This window comes from Triticum aestivum, chromosome 3D, assembly GCF_018294505.1.
Source record: "Triticum aestivum cultivar Chinese Spring chromosome 3D, IWGSC CS RefSeq v2.1, whole genome shotgun sequence".
Lineage (NCBI taxonomy): Eukaryota > Viridiplantae > Streptophyta > Magnoliopsida > Poales > Poaceae > Triticum > Triticum aestivum.
Genome location: NC_057802.1, coordinates 27,641,361 through 27,644,661, shown reverse-complemented (window position 1 = coordinate 27,644,661; position 3,301 = coordinate 27,641,361). Strand labels below are relative to the sequence as shown.

Here is a 3,301-nt window from a genome sequence, read left to right as displayed (position 1 = left end):
GGGGGGGGACCCAGGTAATACGGATCAAGATCGAATATCTGTGTGGCACTGTGACCTTAATTGATGAAAATGATATATGTGTGTAGTAACTGGACAAATCGAGGACAGTTAGTTTATGAGCTTTGCAAGCTAAATTTAAATCTGAGTTCCTCCTCCTACTCACATTTTTGCAAGCTAGGAATCTGAATTCGTTGTATTGAAAATGTAGCAAAATCCTCTCACAGTCAGTGGAAGCAAGAATAACATCTCATCAACTATCAACACTTTTTGGTATCTGTGGTGTTTAAGGAGCAAAAATTTATCAATGCATGTGCATTTTACAGTTTTCTCGTAATGGTGAGGTTTGAACCACCTTTTCTCCTTTTGAGGAAATCAAGCCGTACCTAATGTCATAAAAAACAAGTGGAAATGCTGCAGAACATAAAGGCACTTGCAGTAACTAACATACCAACTAATCGGTGTTTGTTAGTTAGTCCCTCCGACTGTCCATTTAATTCTCTGCTTTATTGGAGCAAGGCGAATTTTAAAACTTGTTAGTAATTTCAACCATGATAGCTCAAATCAGATTTGTGCTACTGGTGGAGCTGAAGAGCAATTCAGGTGGAGCTCAAAGGAATAAAAAAGAGTTCATCTGTTGTGGACGGAGGAAGGTTTGCAATACTGAGATATTTGCAGGTTAGCATAACTCAAGAATTGTAATAATTTGATAAGATACAAGAGACCATGGACTTATTATTTTACATATGAGAATGTACTACTCATTTATTATGCAGGTCAGAATTGTCTCGTTTCACCTGGGGCCTGATACATCTGAGGCTAGAGGTGGAGCTGAAGAGCTCACATTTCCTGTGCTACTAAAATTTGCCGGAGTTGTTACAACAAACTCATGTTCTATGTTGAGGTCTGCTTTCATGGTACCTTCCAATACTCTTACCACCTCCGACATTTTAGGCCTTTTTTTGCGATCAATCTGCAAGCACCACATTGCAAGCATCATCATCTGAATTACATCTTGCTTGTGTGCTTGCATGTCGTTACTGTTATTGTCAATCAAATCTACCAACTGATCATTCTTCACCTTTTCCTCCAATAGGGTGATGAGATGGACGCTCTCTTCTGACCGGGAAGTGTCAAGGTTCTTTCTTCCACTGATGATTTCCATGACCACGATGCCAAAGCTGTAGATATCCGCCTTTTCCGTGATCTGTGATGTCAACCATTCAGGAGCTAAATATCCAGGTGTGCCTCTCATTCTGGTAACCACTTGGCTCATATCCCTGTCGATGAGCTTGCATAGTCCAAAATCAGAAAGTTTAGCATCAAAGTTGTCATCTAAGAGAATATTTTGCGGTTTGACATCCAAATGAGCAATTCTTTTTGTGCACTCCTCATGAAGATAAGAGAGGCCCTTAGCTATGTGAGTTATAATCTTGCACCGCGTGCTCCAATCTAAAGGAGGGGCATCATTGTCATGTCGACAATAAATCCATCTGTCCAAGGATCCTTTGGGCATGTACTCATATACCAAGAGCCTATGGGATTTCTCTGCACAGAAACCAATCAATCTCACCAGATGAATATGATGAATGCTGCCAATTGTCTGAACCTCTGCCGAAAATTCACTTTTGCCCTGACCAGTTCGATCCAAACGTTTCACTGCAATCCTTTGATCACCAAATTGTCCCTTGAAAACAGACCCAAATCCTCCTTCCCCAAGCTTGTCTGTGAATTGCTCGGTTGCTGCTTTTAGCTGTTGAAATGTGAACCTCATTGGTGTTCCTTGTAGCTCCCCAAACTCTTCCTCTTCTTCCATCCCATGTTGTCGTTGTGTTCTTCGTTTACATATAAAGAAGATGATGAGGAACACGATGGTGAGCAAAATGAAGCCGCCTACAGGAGCTAGAATTGCAACAATTCTTCTTGTAGCAGAGGATTTCGGTTTCATGCTTGTTGGCCCGGTAGCTGCAGGCAGAGTACTTGGTGTCGGAGGTGTTACCTGGGTCGGCGATAGTGCTTGATTAAAAAGGGGACAAAAGATGACCTGGTAGTTGGTACCTGACGGGCAATTGAAAGTTCTGGTGAAACCATCGTCAGGGTAGCTGTAGGCATCTGGGCACATCCATTTAAAGAATTTCGAGTAATTTGTGGGGTTGCTTGTCTTGCTTCCATTAAAGCAGTACATGTCCTGCTTGAACACTGTGCACGCATTGTTACAACCCCCCGGAGCCTTCAGGTCGCCCGGGCACTGTGATGTGATGTTGGCTGCGCAGCGCAGCCCCTTGCCGCACCCTGACCTTCCCTGAACCTGCACCGGCAGTAACTCCATGGGCACGTTGAAGCCGTCGAGGAGGGAGATGTCGAAGAAGTCGTTCGTTTGGTTTTGGCCAAGCGTGAACTCGCCCAGCGTGTTGGGCGGCTGACCATTGCCCTTACAGGCAAGCAAGCCGCCGCAGTCGCCAGTTTGGCACGACCCGTTGCCTTCGCCCTGGAATGAGCAGTCTGTGCGTGCCCAGATGCGCCCGCCCATGGTGCCAGCGGGAACGTCCATCTCCCACGTCTCCCCCGGATCGAGCTTCACGCCACCACCAACCGGAACAGCGGCTGGCCACACGGTGTAGGAGCATCGGTTGATGACACTAAATTTGGTGGCCTCGCTGGTGGCAGCGAGGAGTAGGAGGACGAGAAGGAGAGGCGGGAGAGAGAGAGCCGGAGAGGTACTCGCCACTGCCATTTGTGTTATGATTTTTTTCTTGCACCGTTAACTTGAATCAGAGTTTGAGTTGCAAACTTGCAACAGGGCTCCTGTGACAGCTAACAGCATGGAAGAATGATAGGGGATTGCCGACAGGGACTGCATCTGTGTGTTGAATCATTCAACGGTCAGCATAAAAACAGCCTAACACGCTCTGTAGTGATGACTGTTTGATAGGACCAGACTTGCTTGCGGTGCTTGTTTGCTTGTTTGCTTGTTTAGTCCCTTCCAAATTTGTACCTGTACCGAGTCTTCCAAAAAAAAGGAATCTGTACATGTGCATAATCTGTTGTTTGATTAATTTTTCTGCCTAACAAAATTCTTGAAGCTGATGTGGAATGTGAATTTGTTTTATGTTTGCCTTTCGTGAAATCGTTAGATTGCACATCTTAATTTGTTCATTCCTGATCTGCTGTTATGATTTTTAGCTACAGTCAGACCCAGAATCTTGAGTCAGCAACCATCTAGGTACCTGGTTGTTGGGGACAAGCTGAAGTTGGCAGCGTTTGGCAGCTGCCTGGAAGCAGCTGGAGTCCTCCTTCACTTGTC

The 3,301-nt window shown here is 45.2% G+C and overlaps 1 protein-coding gene across 1 annotated transcript; it reads right to left on the bottom strand.

The window, feature by feature from the left end:
* Positions 1-790: 790 nt before the first annotated feature.
* LOC123077064 (PR5-like receptor kinase) lies at positions 791-2,731 on the bottom strand. The gene has a single exon (XM_044499265.1). The coding sequence runs from the start codon at positions 2,729-2,731 to the stop codon at positions 791-793; it is 1,941 nt and encodes a 646-aa protein (XP_044355200.1).
* Positions 2,732-3,301: the final 570 nt, after the last annotated feature.